This window comes from Spea bombifrons, chromosome 1 (genome assembly GCF_027358695.1).
Source record: "Spea bombifrons isolate aSpeBom1 chromosome 1, aSpeBom1.2.pri, whole genome shotgun sequence".
NCBI classification, from domain to species: domain Eukaryota; kingdom Metazoa; phylum Chordata; class Amphibia; order Anura; family Pelobatidae; genus Spea; species Spea bombifrons.
Window position 1 is genome coordinate 24,841,598 of NC_071087.1, and position 22,800 is coordinate 24,864,397.

Consider the following 22,800-nt stretch of genomic DNA (forward strand, 5'->3'; position numbering starts at 1 on the left):
CATGAAGAGGGCGAATGTAGGAAGAACTCATAAAAACCATATTATTTTTAAAACAGTATAAGTGTAATTGGGAGGGAGGTGGGGGTAACACTTATCAGCTCTTTATTCACTGCATGGTACTTGGAAAAAATGGGGGCTTTAAGCGCATGTCACCTACGTAATCTTTGTCTTTTACCCGTCAGCCATAGTCTTATGATATGTTTATAATATTTTTTTTTCATCAGCTCCTCCTTAGAGTCTACAAATACATATTTCTCTACACTAATACTAAGCAATGTACCCACCCCATGGGTTTTAAACTCCATCATTCTACTTTTCCATTTTTTAGCATTCATATACTTGAAAATAATTTGTCATTTAGCCTTCCTCTCTTCATCTTTTCATTTGCTAATTGTTTCATTAGAATGCAGTTTGCCATATAACTTGTGCTGCTAGTTTATTGCATAATATATTATTGCTTTCTGTTTCTGTTAACCTTTCCATTAATCCAATACTGGATTTACATTGTTTGAGTTTTGTTAATTGTTACTGTGCATTTCTCTCCTGTTAGCAAACTGTAAAGATATCGTTAACATGCAGAAATCGACTTTCATCATGAACTGCTATAGCATTGGCTACGTTTGTTTCGATTAAGTAACCTTACCAGGTCTTTTTGTTTGCTGCAAGATCCAAGCTTGTTTCTCAGTAGTACTTGAGACTATCCACTATTGGAGACTGGCCAAACTAAAAGTGTCTACATGTACCAGCAATAATTTCTTTATTGTATTAATCGAGTTTTGTGCAAATAAGGTGCTGCCTTTTCATTTGTATTGAAACTGGCATTTATTGAAACCAACATTTGCTAGTTTTTAGAATATACCCACCGTTATTTTAGTGAAATATAGAAACATTAAATTTGACCGCAGACCGTTCGACCCATACATTTTTTTTTCCTGTTTTTAATTAATCAGTCCTTAATCTTCCTTTAGATTAAGGACAGCCATATGCCTATCCCATGGATTTTTAAATTCTCTTACTATTTTAGCCTCTAATACTTCTGGGAAACATATTCGTCATGTGTAACGCATTGTCTGCACCTCATGACCTATCCTTTTGGGACATCGCTGTCCCTCTCAAAACAGCTTCTAATATCGAGTATTGTATTTATTAAGATAGGTTTTCCATAATAACAGTAATCATTTATTTCCATCCTTCAATAACCTGCAGAACGTACCCATCATCTTAGCTACTTAATTATCATCGCTTCACGCAGACCATGTTAAATATATTGTCAAACTCATTACACAATGTTTAGAAACATCAAATCTATTTATTTGCATGTTGCAAAAACACAAATAGCTTTTTGAAGTGTAGCCATGTTGCGCTTTTGCCTCTGAGTGACCCGGCTTCTTCTATGGCGAGGACATGATAGCTGAGCCACTGCCATTCCAGGATCTTTCTCCCATAACACTCAGAGCAGTCAGGCAGAACTATCTCCCTCTCAGACCACAATCTAGTAGTGCAAACAAAAGAAGGGAATGCTTTCAGGGACCCTTAGATAGCCCCCTTCACTTCTGATGACATGACACCTGACAGTTTGCCATACATGTCTTTGTTTCCCAACAAAGAGAGGAGCATCAAACAAAGACAACCAAATAATAAAATAAATGGGAGCTTTGCATATATAGTAAAGTTTGGTTTAAGCCACTTTATCAAAACACTCCTGTATCTGATATCTAGAAAAGTGTCTTGCCCACAGGTTTTTTTTTAATTGTTTTTTTTAAGTACTTAGAAGGTCAATTATGTGGTTAATGCCCTGTTTCTGGAAGGTGATACTCAAAAACAAGAGTTCACAGCCTAGTAGGTATGTTTGTGTTTGCTACAAAACAATCCCTCCCTTTAAGGTGTAAATCCCTTTGTAGAAACAGTGTATCTGGTGTGGTTCATATACCTGGGTTGAAGGAGTTGTGTATAAGTTGAGATTTCTTCTCACTCGGATAGCTATGAATGATGATGCTCTTTCTGTCTGTACAGAATTGCTGAATAAAGACATTTGTTATTTAATAGTTATTATTATTATAGTTTATTTATAAAGCGCCGACAGATTCAGCAGCGCTGTACAAGATGAAACATTTTACAGATAATGACAAGTACAATACAGCAATTGGCTTACCGATACAAGAGGAATGAAGGCCCTCTTCCCGCAGGAACTTACAATCTAGGTTCACAATAGTAAATGTAGGTGAATATAACGTGTTCTTACTCATTTTTAGGGCATAACTTTTCAGTCTTCTTTCTGAATCCCTTGTGGAGGGGTTCAGGGGGTACTTTTTACTTTTAAACAATAATGATATGTCGCAGGGGGTGCTTTTGTTTTAGAGGGTGTTGGTAGATAGATGACCATACTCAAACGTTTATTGTGACTCCATGATCCATTTTCCGCTGTTTATATTACTAAGTAAAACATTAAGAAATATACTAATATTTCTCAGATGCATTAATGGACAGTCAAAATTATGAGTAGGGTTTCAAGCGAGGAAAGAGGGACAGATGAACTGTCCTTCTTAAAAAGGGATACTTGGAAGGTATTATTATGAGTTAAAAGGTTAATACTGGGATATGTTGTTGACAGAAATTCTTATAAGTGGTACTCATTTGTAAAAAACAAACAAACAAACAAAAAACATTTGGTTAGAGTAAATGTATAGGTAAAGCAATGCAGCCCTCCTACTGGTCATGGGTGTCTGTCCAGCAGAAGTATATATTATTATTATTATTAGTATTAGTATTATTATTATCTTTTATTTATAAAGCGCCAAAAATTTACACAGAGCTTACTACAATACATATATTCAAGGGCTATGACAATACTAGGCAAACTGATACATTAGGTGGAGAGAGCCCTGCTCGCAGGCTTTCAAGCTTCTTGGGGGAATCATATATCTGTACAGTAGATGGGAGGTCAGCTATAACACCCCAGTGCTGCATCTGTCCATCTGGTTTCTTCATGTTCAGTGTGGTGGCCTGTCATGCCCAAACAGGACCATGAAAGAAGAGCAAAGAGGTGACCAAGTCACCCTACTAATGATTTCTCGCCTGGGTTATTGCAGCTACTAACTGGTCTCCCCTTCTCCCGACTTTCACCACTTCAATCCATCCTGAACACTGCCTCCACACTAATTTCCCTGTCCCACTGCTCTTCATCTGCTGCCCCATTCTCCTGTTCCTTCACAGACAAGAGCCCTCTTCTCTTCCGTATCAGTGTGCTTTAACATGACAACTGGCCCCTCTTGTAACAGTGCTACGGAATCTGCTGGTAATATACAGACAGATGTAATAACAGTAAACAATAATAATGTAATTTCTCAACGCTCTCCTGCAAATTGCTCAAAGTGCCTCCAGGGGCTGAAATTGCATGTAAGTCAAATTCTTTGAATCAATACTATATGGGCTACTATGTTGTCATGATAATGATTATGCCATAAAAAGAAGAAACATCATTTCTTAACAGAAGCCATTTAGTATAGTCATTGCTTTCATGTAATAAGCAGTACTATTCTATTGCTGCTCCTCTAAATGTGATATATATAATAAACCATATCAGTAATAAAGAATAGATATATCAAGCATATGATTAAAAAATGTGTTTGTTTTTATATTTCAGGGTTGATTTCCTACACAGAGTACCTGTTTCTCTTGTGTATTTTGACAAGTAAGTATTTCTGTAAAAATCTTGTATTTGCATTTATTGCTCCACCATGCAGACCACAATTAAACAAAAGTAGCATTTGGAATGTATTTGCAAAATCCTAAGCAAAATTACATTTCTAAGCAGTGTCTGATTTTAGGAAGACCAATGATGGGCCACAAAATGTAAAATAAATAAAATAAAGCATACTGTTTATATATGCGCCAAGGAGATGCATAAAATATCTATGTTATGCCTTAAGGTGTCATGTCAGGCTGGTTCAGGTGCAGGACAACTGTACAGTGGGCCACAGCTGTACAGTGGTCAGCAGTAAAGAACTCAGTGGCTGTAACTGTAAGAACAGGCATATTTCAGGACAAAAGCCAGTGGTTCAGTAATGGATGTTCAAGCCAGGTCTTTAGGAGGACATTAGACACACTAATGAATCATGATCACAAGCCAGTCCAAATCAACTCCAAGATACCAAATAATCACTGTGCAAGGTCCTCCTTGAGTTGGTAACTTGAAAAAGAATGTGAATGGTTAATAAAATTTTTCAGCATTTTGCTCACCAGTACTATGGCACAAAAAAGATATATTTTATCACACAAATTCAATGGAATTTATTTTATTATCAGTGACTATTCTGTATCTGTGTATTTGACCCCACATCGTAGTCACCATGTCTCCACTTGCTCTGCAGTATTTAATTCTTTTGTAACTAAATACAGCATTAGACACATCATTCCACGTACTGTTGACTGTCCAGACCCGTTCTATGATGGAGTCAAATTTGCCTAATTTATCATTTTTACCAGGTACACTCGTCATGTGGCACAAAAGCAATCATGTCTTGTTGCCTCCATTAAAAATAAAAAAGCATTTTAAATGTCTGTGTTGTTTTTTATATGATTAAACCTTCAGAGAAAGGAATAAAATGACAGATCTGCTAAGGTTTATTTGCTTAACATACTAGAGTTAATGTTTTGTCTAAGTGGTAAATCATCTTTAACAAGCCCAGTGATGTTCTTATATAAATTTCTCGGCTAGTCTTGTATGTTTCAATCAAGTGTCATCCATATATTTTGCAGAACCTCATGCAGGATTTAAAATAGCATTCAACATGTTTGACACAGATGGGAATCAAATGGTGGACAGGGAGGAATTCTTGGTGGTAAGTGTAGCCCTCATTAACTTGAAGGCAGACATATTGTTGGATTTGTGTCATGATATGAAAACTATTTGATTGGAAGCCGTGCTGGGGAGGACTTATCCATCATGGAGCTTTAAGCCAGCGGCCGTTAAATGATGAATGCACGGCCGCAGGCTGGATATGTGCGTCGTGCTTTTATACTCCATGTGTGGCAACGGGCCCCGTGTTATAGGGGCAAAACGCAGTACCTGGGGCCAAACAGTGTGCCAAATGGCCAGTATAGGCCGGATTTGATGATTTTTTACCAAATCCCTGTTAATGCATATAAAAACCACATGCCAGATTTTTTTATATTCAGAATTAAAACCAGCTGTCACATTTTAAACTGTGAAAGGCAAAGCAGCTCTTAATAAATGTATTTCAGACTCAGAATGAGTCTTTGTAATGTATATCTATTAAGAATGTATCTATTAATTGTCCTACTATTTTACTTGCTGTAGCAGATTTCCCTGATGAAGCGTTGATCCATTATTTTATTAACATATTACATATGTCTCCACGTTGACAAAACATTTAAAGGCCTTGTAGGTGGTGTATAAGTGGTAGATGGGCTGTACATGGGCAGAAATAGATGTAACATGATTAAGAACATACAGATATATAAGTTTCTCTATATAACATATGTTTGATTGGCCATTATATTGTAAAGATGTCTACTCAACATACTCAGGGACTACAATGGCCTACGTTATGCCCCTGCCAGAGAGCAATGGCCCCTCTGCACCGCTCTAGCCCATCACTAGAAGTGGGACAAAGAGATGGTACATACCATAACGGGGGGGGGGACAAAAGGCAGGGTAATACATTTTTTGCCTGAAGCTAGCGTCTTCTTTCTACTTGTTTCTTTTAGAGCTCAGGTGCATTAGAGGGATGTTTAAAATAAGACGAGCACGTCTGAGTGGAACTAAATTAACTCCATCTAAACCATGTCAGTGTGACCAAGTGCTGTCACTGATGTCTGTTTGTAATACAAGAAGTTTCAAAAGTTCAGGGAAAGATAGGCAGGTAAAACTAAAATGACTCATAGCAAACACGAGAGATGGAAGCTGACATCCCAAAAATGTTCTGTGTTGGGTAATGAACTGCAAAAGAAAAATAAAAGGATCATTTGTTTGGGATTGATGGATAACAACGTTGTGTGGAATGTGAAAAAGAAACATTCTTGATGGTTTTAAGGAAGAGAGCGATTTAGGGAAAGGCGATAAGGACCCTTACAAGATGATAGAATAAGTATGCTCCCCAAGCATAAACTGTTATGTATATATATGACAATGTGTGTGTATATATATAATTATTAATATATATATGTATATATATAAAATGCAAGTATGTAGAGAATATGTGAACCAGATTAATTTTTAGGAACCAGAAAGGCATAAATCCATGGTAGTCTACAAACCTGTGTAAGCAAATACTGCACATCTTCTGTATATAACTTTAATAATGGATCGTTGTTTTCCAGCGTTTCTATAGTAATTATAAAGTTACCATTAGTTAAGCAGATAAACAGTGCTAGGCTGATATCCTTGAATTAATCGTAAATAAGCAAACTCCTAGGAAACTAGCTGCACTGATAACATGTTTAAATACTTCCCTCTGTATGTGGCTCCAAGTGACTTTAAAGGGAACTATCACTATCCCGGCTTTTAGCGTAGTTAATTAATCACAATTACCTTTAGCTTTTATGTCTTCTTTTTCTATAGGTGTAATTGTTTTGAAAAATATTTAGTAAAGCTAGTATTTACTATGTTCCCTTGGTAAAAGTTTGAAAAATAGTCTTCCCACCATAGAAACCAACAGAATCAGGTCTGTTCAGTAAGAACATTGAAGTGATACTATGGTGATTTTTAGCCGTAGTCACTATTGATGTGTCAGGCAGGGGACAGTTTAAGCTGGTAGACACACATATGAATCTTTGTATGGGTTGTAGGAAAGAAAGTAATGTCTGTTAGCTGCTTCCTTGCCTATCCATCCCAAAAAAAAATTGGGTTGTCAGCAATGCATGACCCTGAAATCAGCAGTGGAGAGATACTTTAGGCCATTCATGAATTTAGATTCATGGACCAAACGACATTTCAGGTTAGAAGGACCACTGGGTCTCCTCCACTATGGCCTACCATGTCAGTTTTGAGATGTGTTCCTGTAACGTTATAGCAGAAGAAAGATGGACCCATACTTAATATGTGTGGCTTTTAAAGAAATACAAGTACCAGACACAAAGTAACAACTTCACATATAATGCTGTACCCAATGAGTATGTGAATCTGAGCCATCCAATTCCATGCTCATGAAAGAGATTTCCACTGCAATTCCTTCTCAACTCAATACGGCTTTATTATAACAACATATCACATCAGAGGGAAAATATAATTTTAGCCATTTAATGATTTAACCATGCCCAGAAAAAATGTTCTCAAATATTTCCTTTATTTACAGTTTCTTGGTTAAAGCTGAATTCATGCCAGTAGTCACATGGCACGTGATAATACCTAGAGGTCATTGAGTGTACAGAAGAACTCATACCCTTATAATGTATTGTATTTGTGAGTATATGTAGAATTTGTACTTTTTGGAGCTCTATACAAAAGCAATTTATTAAAAAATACATCTAAAATTTGCTAAAATTTAGGTTATCCTTAAATGTAACAAAAGTAATAACAAAAAGTGATCTATGTAGTTAAAAAAAAAAGTTTTGTCTGATTGTAAAGCATTGTAGTTTCTTGAGAAGACTTGCATTATGTGTGTATATATTGTTGACGAGTATCTTTTTTTTCCATGATTTTCAATCAGATGAATATTTTTTTGTGCAGGAGCCCTCTTTACACAAACAAATCCTAAGCATTTAATTGAATTGTGCTGACAGTATGAAAAGGGATCTGTAGATGTGTTTGGTGACTTTTAAGCGGACAAATGACTCTGTGTGGAGAGATGATAGCTGAGAACTGCTGAGTCGGTGTAAAATATTTAGCAAGATTAAGAGTATGCTTAGTGAATACTAAAATAATTCCGGTTAAAGGGGAGATTACAGCTAGGAAGCGAGGAGTCACATGGAATGTTGTCATGTACCTATATGGTTCCGTCATTGAATAATCCATACCATATTGGATAAACCCACAGCTCCCAACATTTCAAACAGCCAAAGGACCCTTTTGTTTTATGTTGTGTGGTTAGGGGGCTGGACAGGGAGCAGGGCTTTTGCAAGACCTTTGATGAGACTTTGTGAACTATCGACAGAAGTTACTGAGTAAGGTATTACTGAAGATTGACTGTCCCTTCTAAAGGAGATTGCTTAGGATGTAAAACCAACACTTAAGCTGGATGAAGTCCCTTTTCCAGAAAATGCAATTTGATGTTAAATGTGTCTAATTCACATATGACAGTATGTAGAATAACCTTTGGAAATATGATAGGTGTAACATCCCACCCATCTAAAACCAGCTTTCTCATACTATTGAGAAACTGGATGCAGTTGTTGCTGTACAGCAAAGTTTGGCCATTGGTATTGAGCTTTCTATTGAGAACACTGAATTGCTTCTAAAAATGTAAAATTATTCAAATCTACACTGGTGGTAAAAGCAGGATTGAATGTTATGTCCAGATGGACTTGGATAGAATGAAGAGCTGGATCAGTTAAGAAGGCACGAGTTCACCACGGTAATAAATGGACTTAAAATTTGAATACAAAAAATAAAAAAAATGTTTGCATAGGAAAATTGGAATTTTCTTCACTTTTATCAAATGGCTTTACTAAAATACATTAAAGGCACATAATTATACCCCTGAATTAGCCCAGGGTACGCCCCAGACAGCAGTGTGCATGCTCAAACACTGTGCCCCTACCTGGAGCACTCAGATACTCAGAGAAGCAGCATTTCACGATACACCCAGAGATTTTTCAGGTAAGCCCATAACAGAACTGCTACAGTTCTATGTGGTCTTCAGAAAGCGTTATTAAGGAACAATTGAGTAGGCATTTGGGAAAGGAGGGACAAAGTTGCTGAATGAGGTTACTGAGCCGTTTGATTTTGGTTTGGTAGCCAGTTTTGCTCCATTATGGAACACCAAGCTATACCGGTGGTGAGTGTGGTAGAAGAAATCAAGTATGGCCATGTTGACCAACCTCATGCTTTGTTTTATTAAGAGAAACATGATAAAATCCATGCTTTTTATAAATATTTGCAACGGTCTTTGTAATATTATGGTTTATTATTGATTGATGTTTTCCAGTTACAAGAGATTTTCAGGAAGAAAAATGAAAAGAAGGAAAGGAAAGGAGAAGAAGAGAAATGTGCCCAACTGGTAACAGATCTTATTTTTCATTTCATTCTTGCAAGTGTCCATTCCACCGAGTTGTGTTATCTAATGGTTATGGGCTGTCCAATCAGAACCTTACAAGTAACTATATGCTGATGTAGAGGTAAACATGCATTCTTCATTTGGAAAAAAGGGTAAAGCTATTGTTTAATCAATGAGGGTGTCAAATTGGTCAGTTCATCATTCAGACATCTGTTTCCATATAGTTGTCTTTATTGTGACCACCTATACCAGGGTTGTTAAATTATTTTGGTAAACCCAGATTTAGTCAGCTTCAACCATTTTTATTAAGATGCTAATGCTCAAGCTGGGCTATCCTAAAATTGAATGTGGAACGACCTCTTTTAATTAATGAAAGTGCATGAATATAAAGTTAAAATTTTCATTTCAAGCATCATACATGCTGTCAGGACATCTACCGTGTTACGTTTGTTCTTGTTTCTACCCATACGTTTCCTCATGTTGTCTGGTATTGTTACAAATACAAAAAAGCAAGAAATATGCTTTTGGATTGTTTGGAGGTGTAAATGTGGATAGGCTATTAGATTGGACAGGCTAATAGCTACATATGCTTATGTTCAACTTTTGGAAATGCCAGTATGTCATATGACATTTACCTGGAGGACTGTAGCACAGTAATGGCTTGCTAGACTGAGTTGTAGGTTTGCCAATGGCATGTTCTGGCCTAGGCCTAGGATAGCAGGTTGGGGGTATTACAGCCTTAAATATTAGCATGGAGTATCTTCACCATAAATACTCAAGATGTCATGCTGACACCTCTGAACAGGTTGCGAGGTTTTTATAATTGAATCAATAACTGATTGGTTACAGTTTTTTTGTTGTATGGCCTCTGGGCTTTCTTTACACATAAAACAAATTGTGACAAAAACACCAAGAACTGCAACCAGGTATCTGTGCCCATTGTAAGCTGACAAACGACCTTAAGGCAGCAAACTATTTCAGATCCCAAATAACATAAAATCAACACACGCTCTTTGGGAACAGATGCAGTTTATTAAATCAGGGCCAAGAAAAGAGCATATACTTAGCTTCAGGTGACTTGAACAACGCGGGGAAAGCCTGTGTCAGCCTCAGCCAAAGCCCACAATCAACAGTACACTGCACACAATAAATGAACACAGCGATGTAGTCCCATGTTCCAGCAGATCTTTTATTGCTCTGAACATAGTAGTGATGGTGATTCTAGATTCCAATCGGACTATAGCCCAAGATTCACAAACACTACATGTGTGTTAGCATGTGCGGTCTGCATGCAGCTATGAACAATAGCCCAATATTAGTATATGTGTGACTATGTACAGTACAAGGGCAAGGAGAAAGAGAAAGAACAGCCAAAGAGCTAAGACGGAACATTAAGTCTGAGGAACCAGCTTTTTTTGTTATGCATTGTTTTCAAGCAGAGGACTTGTGCATCACACAAGAGGACAGATGTTATATCTCAGACAGGATTAGCACGTATTCTCCAGCTGTTTTGTACAGTAGAATAAGTAATTAGGAACTCCAGGTGCAGACACAGACGAGCAAGCTGGTGGCGAGCAAGCAAGTTTGTAAACGAGGCGTAGAACATACCGGGGGTCTAAAGCCAAGGTCAATGCAGAAGGTGAGGTCACAAAGTTAACAAAACAGTCATTGGAACAACACAAAAGTGTTAAGCCCACAAAGGGCAGCAGGATACTGAAGGTCCAGTGTTGAAATAGGAAGTCCTGATTGAAAATAAAGTAATCCTAGGTTACAAAATGTCTGCCAGGGGTCAGTGTTCATGCACTGGAGCCGACGCATGATCTTGTGATCGTAAACTGCAGCATAGGCTCAGACGTCGCATACCGCAAGGTGGATTATTCTGGAAAGGGAGGGGGTAGCGACCCGCTACCGTATAAAGCTCACCAGCTGGGGAATGTTGCGGGTGACCATAAAGAACACAAAGGCTCGCCTAACATTTGCCAAACAATCTTCATGAACCCCAAGACTTTTGGGATAATATTCCGTTGACTGATGGGTAAAATCTGGAACCTTTTGGAAGACATGTGCCCCGTGATATCTGATGCTAAGATAACACAGCATTCCACAATAAGAACATCATACCAACAGTCAATGGTCTCAGGCTCCTTTGCTGCTGGGTGACTTGCCGTAATTGATGAAACCATGAATTCTGCTCTCTCAGAAGATCCAGAAGGAGAACGTCCGACCATCAGTTTGTGACCTAAAGCTCAAGCACAGTTGGGTTATGCAGCAGGGCAACGATCTGAAGCACACAAGCAAATCCACCTGTGAATGGCTCAAAAGAAACAAAATGAAGGTTTTGGAGTGGCATAGTCAGGGTCCTGACTGGAATCTGTTAGAGATGCTGTGGCATAACTTCAGCAGTTCATGCTGGAAAACACTCCAATGTGGCTGAATTAAATCAATTCTGGGCCAAAATTCCTCTGCAGCGATGTAAAACACTCATTGCCAGTTATTGCCGTTTGATTGCAATTTTTGCAGCCAAGGGTCGCACAACCAGTTATTAGGTTTAGGGGACCATTTTCTTTTTCTCATGGGTGATATAGATTTTATATTAACTCTTTACCTTCAATAAATAGAATGATAATTTAAAAGCTTGTGTTTACTCACATTGTCTTTGTCTTATATAAAACTTAGTTTGATGATCTGAAACATTTAAATGTAACAAATAGAAGAAATCAGGAAGGGTACAAATACTTTATTCATAGCACCGTAGGTTCAAATATGTATGTATATTTCTCCTTTAACCGAGAAAATCCAGTTTTTGCAAAAAAAAAAACATCCTATACATTTCAAAGATGCATGGTGTTTTGCTACATGTTGTGTAGAGTTATGAGTAAAACCACTCTCATTGACATAAAATACATTATTTAGTATTATTATTAGCACTTGTTTATTAAGCGCTAACATATTCTGCAGCGCTGTACAACAGATTAACAAGCATATAACAAAAAAAATGCACTCAGGCATACAGATACAACAGGATTTTACAGTCAAACCTTATTGTACTTTCATACTTCTTAGGAAGAATGGTGGGCACCACCTGTGAGCATATCTCGCAAAAAAAATAGACAGATTCTCAGTTATTGGCTTTTTCAGATAACCTGAACATACCTTAAAGATACTGTGTCTTTAAATGTGCATATACATTGAATACTTATGTAGACATAGAAATGTGTCACTGAACTCCATAAAAAAGACCTGCACAAGCAAGTTTGACAAGGGGGTTCATTGAAGCTTTGTATTTGGGACCACCCAGCAGGCTTTAATGTTACCAGGCAGCAGAGCATTACAGCAATTAGCTAATCCCTGATAGCCGTGGCAGTTAAAACATTACCCGTGGTAAGCATAGATGCAGGGAACTTTATCTAGCTCATCATAATAAAGGGAACCATCATTGCTATGTTCATGGCGAAATTATTCACCAAGACTCATTGGGGGTTGCAGCCTTTCATTCCACTGAATATCGTGATTGGAACATTTAAGATATCTTTACACTTCGCAATGTCTGCATACAGGCAGCATTTTATATCAGAGTGTGGGGCATTTTCTAAATATTAATTGAATCGACCCAAATATTTCTCTATGCTTTGTAAGAATTTGCACGAGTCAATACGATCTTTTGGATGAAAAGCATGCGGTCACTCTTCATTCACTGCTGTACGTTTGCACACCCTGTAGACACTCTGATCCGTGTATGTATGCACAGCTATGTGTTATTTATTTTGTATCGTTTATGTTATACACCTTAGGGTCTATTTCCTAAAATGTTGAGTGGTCATCCGTGGCTCAATAAAATCCACGTAGTCATCCGTGGCATAAAAAAAGTTTCTTCATGGCATGTAAGCCCTGATAATTCTGCATAGCGGGTGTTTGTCAATATGTAGATTGTGGAAGGGTTCTTTGAAGGAAGCCAGGTAGACACAGAATGGCAGACATCTGTTCTAGTAGACAGCAATTGGCAGAAAGACGATGTATCAGTATGTTTTGTTTGCTATGTAAAGTGTTCACAATGTGTTCAATTCCTCGTGTGTAAATACTGAAGTATGTGCATGTCTTAACCTATTCTGTTTGTCTTCTTTCTTCTCGTCCTGCTGTTTCACGACATGACTCTGAAACTTGACTCTTCACTTGGCCTTGGTGTATGTAAGCGTCTTCAACTTTATGGATACCTTGCAACAACTAACGGTGTATGTACTTTACCTCTGCACTTGTGTAACGTGTGTAAAAAAAAAAAAACAACTTCTTTTTAAAATACTAAAACGCTTGGGTTTTGCTTTAGAATGCCACCAATTGAAAAAGCTTCTAACACTATTTAAAAAAATAAAAAATAGCTCTTTTTTCGATACATAATAAATAATTGGAATCTTAGAATATGAAAAAATTAGTTAACATATTAAACGTAATTAAAAAATACAGTTAAGTCAGGAAAACTAGATTTTGATGGCTTTTTTTATTCTATAAAGTGTAGTAATATCCAGTTAAGAGCGCGTTGTAAGCGTTCTCTTGGTTGAAAGCACTGGGAATGCAGCGTTATAAGAACAGCTTGTTCTTATAGGCTGTTTTGCAGCTGCATGTTTTACAGATGTCAAAAGTTAGTGTTGTCTTTTCCCCCATTTCTTTTCACTGAAGCGTTCTTTACAGTCCACTTTTAAGTGTTTTTGAAAGCTGAATATAATGAACATATGTCAATATTTTTACTGCCGCTAATTACCTGTTATTTTTAAACAGCGGGGCGCTTCTTCGCCGAAAAACGTCATAGAGATAATAGGGCACGTCTGCCGTATCGTTTTCCCACAGGAATCGTTATTGATGTTCTGATTACACAGTTGTATTTTCAGCTTTTCAAAGAGAAGCCTTTCGTATTTGCAGTTTGTAATTTAAAAAAAAAAAAAAACAACCCACAACTCAAGGAAGTTCATCATATATTCTAAAAAAAAAAAAATTAATTCAAATTTACACTGCTGTCTTTGTATTTGATTGTAAAAAAAAAAAAAGACAGTTTTATCCCAATTATATCTCTTCATTTTTTATACCGTTCTTCAAATGTTTTGGGAATTACTACACCAGCTTCACCATGTTTCTCTATGCTATTTACAAATTTGTGCAACAGTGATTCAAGCGTTTTCCCTAACTGGTAAGCTGTGTTTAGGGATTCATATTCAATCTAGTTTAACTCATAAGAATGAATAGTGTAGATGTCCAGAGGGCAGTGTGCTTAGGTACAATAAATCCAAACAGTTTGATAGATTTACATGTGTGGGCAGTTACTGATATCCAGACGCAGTAGTACGTTGCAGTGAAAAGTCACATTAGTTTAGCTACAAACCAAGGAAAAACTTGTTCCGATTTCGTTAATAAGGAATCCTTTATATTTCCCATTCAATAATCCTCTTTGTGATCTGGTTTCATTACACACTTCGACTTTCCCAGTGCTTGTAAGTAGCTACAAAGTGGCATTGAGTGCCACAGGATCATGTTGTTGTCCGGGTGCCAAAGCCGTAATGCGAATGAATGCCTTTTGTTTCCGTAAAACTTGCTCATGTTTTTTTTTTCCTGATTGATGTCACATATTTAATCCAAGCTGCAGTTTTAGTTCTGCATAGTACGCCTCCCTGAAATCCAACCCTACTGTTCTATTAAATGGTTGTACGCCAGAATAATAGAGCCTCAAAATACAAGAGGCTCGTACACTTTTGTAAATATAATTTCCTTGTGTAAAGTCTTGATTTTTTCTCTCCAGAATTCTTCATTACCTTTCAGAGCTTTGGTTGTGTTTTTGGATTTCTTGCTTTGTCTCCCAAAATTCTAATGCAAGCAAAGCAACAAAGGTTTCTCCAGCAGACTAAAATTAGAAGTCTTCAAAAGCCTTCCTTTTTAAAAAGAAAGTCAGATACGTGGCCCTCCCAAGGAGGACCATTCCCTACGCGATCTGTTATCATCAGTTACTACATGGAGTATTCAGCTAAAAAAATAATCATGTCATCTGTAGGCTTTTTGTGTTTAACCATCTATAAATCAAGCGGCCCATCTGGTTTTCCCTTTTAATCCCTTTATATTAATTCATTATTTAAGGTAGCTTCATGCACATCCCAAACTTTCTTAAGTTCATTCATTGTATAACAAAGTAAGTTCCAAACACTTCAGCACAAATAGGTAAATTAGGCAGTGAGAAGGGGCAGAGGTGGTAGATAGTGAGAAAGGGGAGTTTTGTGACAAGATTTTTTTCCTTTCCTTTTTTGAGATGGGGGGGCGCCACAGGAGTAGTCCGCACAGGGCGCCGGAACACTTAAGGCCGGCTCTGATTATACAACTCGAAAATTATTATTTAGCAAAAAAATATCATGCACAAAAATGAAATGAGAGTTTACCCCATCTAATTGCATGAGCATATACTTCTTTAAAATATTTGAATAAATCAGGTTTACAAGTCAAAAGCAGGATCACGTTTTCATGATAACACTAATTTTAGGACAGTATATGTAGTGTATATATATATATAATGTGTTCTTATAGCCAAAATGTACTATGTTTCTTTGATACCATGTGCTTACCAATGCTGCTAAATGAAATTGCATCCGATTTGTCAACATATATTAACATTCTTTAGCTTTAAGGCTCTAATCTTTTTGAATAACACGCATGTTTCTCTTCTTCTTTTTTCATGGTAGGGAACACAGAACAATACAGACTTTTGATGCATTTTTCACAGTTGGTCCTATGTTCAGGATACCTATACAAATATCTGATAGAACAAAAGAGTGCTTCATGTTACTACGTATCCATCATTACATTTTTACATGTTAGATTCGTTGATAGCACAACCTCATGTGCTGATGGGTTTCTGTAAAGCCACAATCTTCCCAGTCCAATATTTAGGGTAATAACCGTATAAAAAAAAGACAAAGTTTGAAATATCTGTCATTCCGGAGAAGTTTCATGACAAGCATAAGTAAATAACTTATGTTCCTACAGTTTTAAAGATTTTAATAAAAATATGTTGAAAGCAGGTGGGATGATTGTCCTCCATTTCTATTTTTCAATAGAAACAGCCTTCGTTTTATGATAATAATATAATCAGAAGAGAACAAATTAGTTGAGAGGCAGGATAAAGGCTGTCAATACGTGAATCACTATGGGAATCAACAGAATTTACAGATACTGCCAGCCAGAAATAATAATAATGATAATAATAATAATAATAATAATAATAATAATAATAATAATAATAATAATGTAAAAATAATAATTATAAAAATAAGATTAAATAATAATAATAATAATAATAATGGGCATAACTACCCCTTTTGTCAAATAAAAACATATATTAATTTTTTAGAGTGCCAATAAGACACCTGATGTGCAACAGAAAAACTTTAAAAACAAAATTCCAGCATTATAGTTCTAGATACAGTTCCGGCTGTGTGTATCCACTGTAGCTGCTATAGGACATTGTACTTAATACATCTTTTGTACCCCATTTCCCTGTTCCAGAGAAGAAGAATATGCATTCCGTTGAGAAGGAAATAAATCATATATACTTGTCAACAAATGCAGCATTATTATTATTGCTTTATATAGCGCCATCATATTCCGCAGCGTTGTACAATGGGTAAACAGGAATAATAAGTAGTATTATTATATAATTAAACTTACTAAAGCAAGAGGTAAGGAGGACCCTGCTCAAACAAGCTTACAATCAAGATTTCAAATTGAATGATACTTTATATTCAGAAACAAATCTGAGAATTGCAATAATAGTCAAGTTCATAAAGTAACAAAACATCAGCTATAGAGTTTACCGATAAATTCATTTAATCACCTATAAAATCAGCAATCCAGCAAACCTAATGAAAATACATTCCCCAGGCCAACAGTTTTTCTTGTTACGGTTTTTCCCTTGTATTTTGTGACCGTTACCCCACGTGTACTGTTGTATTTTCATTGTATGTATTTTCAAGTATTTTTGCTTCTTAAAACCCCTGCAGGTACTTAAAACAGACGCACAGGAGCATGTCTCCAGAAGCTATTGGGACACGCTGAGGCGTAGCACGAGCCAAGCTCTCTTTTCGGACCTTGCCGAGGTATAACAAAACCTCCGGGGTCCAAGAAGCATTCGTCATGTTACATCTCATTACGTTCTGGTTAACATATCTCATCACTGCGATTTAGCACCTTCAATTCCCTCCATTTTTTTTCAGCATGTAGCTTTATGTTTTGCTTGCTTTTTTTTCTATTGCATTTTCTTACATCATTGTGTGTTTTTCATGGATTACCTGTTGTTTTACTCACTTTCATTTTCTGCACAGCTGTTAAAATTTACTATACGTAGAAAAATTTGAAACATTATGTGTATATAATGTGTCTGTATGTGTATATACATATGATACACATGATATGGATATAGATGTATGTGTTACGGCTTAGGATTTCCCATTTGTTTAATCTTCCTTTAAAGAGGCAAAGCTTTATATAAAATTACAACTTTCATGCATCTTCAACAGATCGAATACATCTCCAAAAAACAAATACTGCCCACCATCCCGGATTTCCCACCATTTCTGGGAATCTTCTAAATGTATTAATTCTGCCAAACTTGAAATTACCCTTAAAGGTGCTGCTCCACTTATTTCCTCTAGTATGTTATTTTATTTTTCCTCTGATGGTTTAGTCGCAAAAAAACAACACAAAGTAACCTTTATGAAGGTTTTTTTGTAGCTTTTATGGCAACAGCCTATTAGTGCCTACTTTTGTGTCACATGACCAATGGCATATTCTGGCCTATGTTGACTAGTTTATTTCTGCAGATGCCGCATGTCCTTAAAAGCAGAGGTGGTAAATCCTGAGAATCTGAGAATTCAGTAATACGAGGAATTATGTTTCTACTACTGTATCTAGTTACAAAAGTGTTAATTCAGCAGAGCAGGTGGAACAGCACCTTTAATAGTCATTTGTGTCAACGAACCAATTCCATTGCTAGTTCTCATCAAAGCCCTAACCATAGACTTAACTTAGTCAACTATATTCGTGGCAAAAAAGTACAGAAAGCTGATGGCAGAAGCACCAGTTAATATAGAGTGATAGCCATTGTCAGTAATCCAGCATTATTTGGCATAAATATACACACAAGATACTCACTCATCATAATGCTGAATAACTTTTTACTTTCCAAAGCCCAAGATGACGTGACCAATGTGCCACTGAATACGGATAAACACAAAGCTTTGTCTTTTTAACATAAGAAATAATTTCACGAAAATGTAATTTATATACAAAAAGTATCAATTAGGGCGACGAATGTCTTTCTAATGTTATGGGCAAAAGTAATATTCTTAAAATGTCATTATTTTTGCAAAAAAAGAACGTTATTAACTTTACCTATTTCAAAAGGGCGCTGATGAACTCAGCTGCACAATGATACATACCACGCTGCTTGTGCACTTTTTCGGGAAGAAAGGAAAAGTTGAATTGAACTTTGAAGACTTCTATAGGTGAGTGTATTTCCTACTTAAAATATAATGCCCTGGTGTCCTTGTTTGTAAGAAATTAAGATATGAATTTGGGTCTGCAGCATTTATTCAGACCCCGAGTTGTGCAAAAACAGGAGTTTTTAATTTTCCTGGTTTTGTTTTTCTCTTTTATTTATCCTCAGGTTTATGGATAACCTCCAAACTGAAGTCCTTGAAATTGAGTTCCTGTCCTACTCGAAAGGCATGAATACGATAAGCGAGGAAGACTTTGCTCACATTCTTTTGCGATACACTAATGTGGAAAACACATCAAGCTACCTCGAAAACGTCCGCGTCCGACTTCCAGAAGAAAAGGTAAAGGGTTAGGATGTTTAAATGGTGTATGGACAAGGGATCTATAACTTTGCATTCCACAGGATAGTACATTAAATTATTTAAAATAAGCATTAATTACATATATTTAAAGTTACATTATTGTTGAAAGTCAGATAAGCTAATGATTGGTCTTAAAATATATACTGTTAATAAGGCTTTCCCCTATGCCTAACTATACCAAAGTACAAAAATTGGCCCAAACTTTCATGGAGAAAAAGGCATCCCAACCACTGGCACTCAAATGGTTAAGCCATCATCTCCTAAAAATTGAACAGATTAATTCATTTAGTCTCCATCTACTCTTCCAAACATAATAAAGGTAACCCAGTATAAAATTATATCAATATTTCAGCTCTGGAAAAAGAACCCAACCCTTTTTCTTTTATATCCTGAGTTTATAGGTAAATAAGATGCACTCGATTTGCCTTTCACCCATAACATATTAGTACATCCATGACCCACCACAAGCATGTTTTGTTGAACACAAATCATGTGCACAATAAATGCTTAAAAACCTGCTTCGAATGACCTACACACTTATTTCAACGCATGCACAAGGCGTGGATGGCCCTACTGTTGTTAATAATGTTAGTAATGCTGTCAGTAGAGCATTCCATCTGAAGCAGCAATTATTTGTTTTGAAGGCTGATTACAAATTTTAAAGTACATTTCAGCAAATAAATATAATAAATTAAGTAAGCGATTAGCACATATTTCTAATTGCCTATTTTCTAATTGTAAACCTTGTATTTTTATAGGCAAGTAGGGTAACTTTTTGTAGCATTTAGAAGCAAGACAATTTCAGATGCCATAACGATATTTATTTGCTTCAAGAGGATGCATGTATCCATAGACATATATATATATATATAAATATATATATATATATATATATATAGCAACACAAAAAGTTGAGCATCTGCAATAAAAGTTCTGGAGTCACAGCTTCAGGAATGTTTAGACATATTTATAAGTAAAAAAGTACAAACGCGTTATCCCTCTTGTACTATAAGGATGTAATCCAATGACATATTATTGGGTGGCTTTCATTGGTGAGTTATGTAGAGTTCAAAGAATGTAAACCCATGAAGAATGAGTGTTTAAAGCATTGTGTTCACTTCTTGTGCGTTGATTTTCTGGTACCCGGGCAATCTAAAACGAGCTATTGGCAACAAGATGCATCGATGCAATGGAATAGGTCCGGTGTTATAATTAGCCCTTGAGGCGTGGGATGTTTTGGATATAGTCTTCTGTTTGTATTTGCGATGGGATCAGGATAATCCATTCTAAGGAAAACTCACAAACAGTTTGTCTTTGCTTGAAATGGCTACACATTGGCAGTGTTGACAGTTCTGCTTGTGGAACTAGAAAACTTAAAGTGTACTTAGTGCAAGGCCTATTGTTTGAGGTGCTTTCATCCTCCTTCTTGGTCAAACGTTCAATGCCCTTTAATTGAGATGTGTGCAAATGGTTTTGTGTTGCTTCTCAACACGTAAAAACAGGCATTTCTGTATAATTTAAGAAAGTATGTGAAACATACTGTTTATTAGCTTTCACCCCGTTTCTAAAACCTATTGTTTAACTTAACTGTTTTCAGGTAAGCACTAAAGTGTGGTTTGAAATGTTAATGACTAGAGGGTTGAAAGGTGCCCACTTGTATTTAGAAGTACTGTAGACATGGTGGCCTTTGTACTTCATTGTTATGTGAAATGCTTAAGAAGACCAACACTTTACACACGAAGCTGCAGAGATGAGCCTATTAACAGTGATGCACAAAGGAGAAATGTTTTGTATATTGCGGTATACAATCATAAATGACATGATACAAAAACTAATGGCCAACAAAACTGACAAACACTAAAGAAGACAGCTTACTGTGAAGGGCAAATGTAAATAACCAATGTAGGATAATAAAGACAGGCGGACCCAAATTTACGTAGCTCCTACATACATGATGATGTGCCCAACAGTATAGAAATTTACAGAACAAACTGTCTACCAGACTTGTGCACATGGCCAAAAATGTTTCCGGACAACTTTTTCATTTTGTTTCCTTTCCTTTCAGCTTGGATGCAATTCAGAGGGCTTTTTCAATACGTAAACAAAATTAGTTTTTACTCATTCACTCTCCCACACACTCACTTTCTGTCATGTTCTCTCACATTCTCTCACACTTTCATCTTACACTTTCTCTCTCATGGTCTGTCAATATCTCCCTACTAGAATTGCACATTCGTTTTCGTTTGAATGCATTTTATTGTCCTAAATTTTGCCATTCAGTTCATTCGTCCGTATATGCAACGAACAAATGCAACATTGGACGCAAGAAAAAGAAAGCGAGCGTGTTCAAGATGAAAACCTTCATTCATTTCTTCCTCACCGTGGCCGCCATTTTAACTACACTAAGAGAAGGAGAATCTCGCCATTTTAATACAGCTTCTTCTATGTGTGTATTTCTTCTTTCCATTTGAACCCAGACAGACAAATGGGATTTCCGAAACGAAAATTTTGGACAAATTTGGTGTAATACAAAGACGGCGATGGACAGGGCAGAATATTGCAGGCAGATTCATGGAGAAAGAGAGGCACGAAACGCTTGTCTTTCTCTGCAAATCTGTCTGCAATATTCTGGTGGAGCCACAACGCAGAACATAGGGAGAGCCTTTCCCTCATTCGTCCAATCGAAGTAGAAGGTGTGCATAGAAGCTCTCTCCTTTTGCTGAAGAACTCCAGGGAAACCTTGACAACCAGAGCAGACAGCAGGGAGAAGCAGACAAAGAAAGAAGACTGAAGAAATAATACAGAAGATAGAAGAACAAGAAGAGGCAAGACAGGTACTGGGCAGAGGTTTGGCAGACTAGATGGGCCGAATGGTTCTTATCTGCCATCACCTTCTGTGTTTCTATGACAAGAAGCGGAGCTGTGGAAAAGGAGATGGGGACATAAGAGAATGGATGAGAGTAAAAAAAAATGAAATGCAATCAAAAATGTTCTCTGCTTTGTTTTGGTTGGGGATCCCTCCTCATTGTTGGACATTCATACAAATTAACAAAATGTGAGAATCTGAATGAATATGAATGCACAAGTCTATTGGTAAAGTGAGGTGCAGAATGCTGTATAATAAAACATTTCTCAGAATTACGTAAAACTCAGCTTACACATAAAATATGAATACTTGTAACTATGAACAGTTGATAGTATAGTCTGGGTAATGATTCTTTGAGCTTAATAAAATGTTCTTACCCCCTTGCAAATGCATGAAGGGAATCGGCAGACTGTGCCCTTCTTCTTGCCCCCCCCCCAGCTGTTTGGCTTGCAGGAGATTTGTTGGGCCAAATCAGACACAGACCCCACACACACACACACGCAAAAGGGGCTCAATGCATGAGAAATTAGAAACCCATTTTATTTGCATGTCAAATATCTCAAATCACTGTACAGTAAACATATATTTATTGACTCCAGCGCTCCTATCTAGCTGTGCGTAAATATGTGGATTTCTGTATCTTTGGATGCAGAATTAACCGTGTGAACGAATGCTATATTTGTGCTTACATCAATGAAATATAATGTTATCATTTATACCGGCTGATTTATATGCTATCGTATAATCTTTTGTCAAGCCGGCCTCTTTTAATAGTGTTAAAATGTTAAAGGTATGTGTTTGCTTACATGTTTACCCAGTGTGTCTTTCATGTAAGCAAACACTATTTTGAAGCAAACTTTCAAGTTTTCTTTTT

General features: G+C 36.7%; 1 protein-coding gene across 9 annotated transcripts in view; it reads left to right on the top strand.

Annotated features, from left to right (window-relative positions):
- The window catches only part of MICU3 (mitochondrial calcium uptake family member 3), a 62,036-nt gene that overhangs the window by 32,101 nt on the left and 7,135 nt on the right, over positions 1 to 22,800 (top strand). For 3 of the 9 annotated variants that reach the window (XM_053458770.1, XM_053458762.1, XM_053458788.1), the window contains exons 5-11: positions 3,644 to 3,691; positions 4,759 to 4,841; positions 9,108 to 9,179; positions 13,367 to 13,405; positions 17,204 to 17,299; positions 18,606 to 18,706; positions 18,868 to 19,039. In XM_053458770.1, coding sequence (XP_053314745.1) covers positions 3,644 to 3,691; positions 4,759 to 4,841; positions 9,108 to 9,179; positions 13,367 to 13,405; positions 17,204 to 17,299; positions 18,606 to 18,706; positions 18,868 to 19,039 — 611 coding nt within the window. The remainder of the gene's footprint in view (positions 1 to 3,643; positions 3,692 to 4,758; positions 4,842 to 9,107; positions 9,180 to 13,366; positions 13,406 to 17,203; positions 17,300 to 18,605; positions 18,707 to 18,867; positions 19,040 to 22,800) is intronic. The other 6 variants (XM_053458780.1, XM_053458796.1, XM_053458804.1 and 3 more) reach the window with 3 other exon arrangements.